We start from the raw sequence: 1217 nt of genomic DNA, 5'->3' as shown, positions 1-1217 counted from the left end.
ATATGTATATACAAACCCCTGGGGACAAAGGCCCCGGCCAGGAGGCACTGAGCAAAGAAGGGGTCCGTCTCCCCCCTGGCGGGGAGGGGAGCTCTGAGGCAATCGGTAAAGGTGGCATATGCCCAGGGAGAGGGAACAGCTGCCACTCCTGCTTCTGTTCTCCCAACCTAAACTGGAGGGATGCTGAGCAAGGAGAGGACAGGGTCCCAGAAGCCAGGGGATCAGCACCCCTATCCTTGGCCTCAGGGGCCCAAGAACTCTTTGCATAAAATATCTTCAGAACTAGGAGATGGTCAAAGGCACAAAGTTGAAACACTGGGAAGGGAGGGCTGTTGAGAGGGGCTGGAGTACCCTGAGCCCAGGGGCAGACCGGAGGTGTGATTTGTTGCTCGTTTCCTGGAAGGGTGACTGCCTGTCATCACAGGACATTTTCCATTACGAGGCACACGGCCCAGGCCTTGAGCACCCACCTTCCTGAGGAAGGGGCTATCAGGTTGGCACAGGAAAGGCCCTGGGAAGGGGCCACTCTAGGTTAATACTTTGGTGAGGTTTGGGGAGAAGTAGGATTCTACCCCAGGCTCCTGACTCCAACCCTCTCCCTGAGCTGGATGCTAAACCCAGTGTCCACACTACCCCCAGCTCCTACACAAGGCCAAGCTCACAGAACACTCCCAAGTGAGGTCCTGAAGTCAGGGGACAGTGGGCGGGTTGAAGGGAGTCTTCCGGCAAGCACCTGGGACGGATCACAATTTCCGTTCCACCGGTTGCTGTAGACACAGTTCGCTGCCCGCAGAGATGATGGGCAAGTGATTGTCCATGTGGTAACTGATGAGGTGACTGACGCTCTCGAAGCGGTGATCCTTTGTCCGAACCTGGGAAGGAAGACAGTCCATTCAGGTGAAGAGTCAAATTAAGAACTCGGCCCCCGAGCCTGAAGAAGCTGCAATATTCAGGAAGGTTGAGGAGAAAAAGATGGCAGGGGTGGGAGGGCTGTCCCTCCTGATCATTGAGGCTTTTCTAGAAAAAGAAGTTAGAGAAGGTCATGCATGGGAAGGCCGTGAACTGGGAAAAGGCCGAGAGGACATCAGAAATTAGGAGGGATAGCTACTGCTCCGTGACTGGGAGGAAGGCGGCAAGTCTCAGAGGAGAATACACAGCACAAAAGAGGATGTGGAAAGGAGGCTGAGAATGCTGTAGAAGAGAGACCAAGTTATGGG

The 1217-nt window shown here is 54.7% G+C and overlaps 1 protein-coding gene across 4 annotated transcripts in view; it reads right to left on the bottom strand.

The window, feature by feature from the left end:
• Nucleotides 1-6: 6 nt before the first annotated feature.
• Nucleotides 7-1217, bottom strand: part of SHC1 (SHC adaptor protein 1) — a 10024-nt gene continuing 8813 nt past the window's right edge. For all 4 annotated transcript variants that reach the window (XM_006095083.3, XM_006095084.3, XM_006095082.3 and 1 more), the window contains one exon: nt 7-872. In XM_006095083.3, the coding sequence (XP_006095145.1) occupies nt 744-872 (129 nt within the window). In that variant the 3' untranslated portion in view covers nt 7-743. The remainder of the gene's footprint in view (nt 873-1217) is intronic.

This window comes from Myotis lucifugus, unplaced genomic scaffold (assembly GCF_000147115.1).
Source record: "Myotis lucifugus unplaced genomic scaffold, Myoluc2.0 scaffold_151, whole genome shotgun sequence".
Taxonomy (NCBI): Eukaryota; Metazoa; Chordata; class Mammalia; order Chiroptera; family Vespertilionidae; genus Myotis; species Myotis lucifugus.
This window is presented reverse-complemented; position numbering and strand designations above follow the sequence as displayed.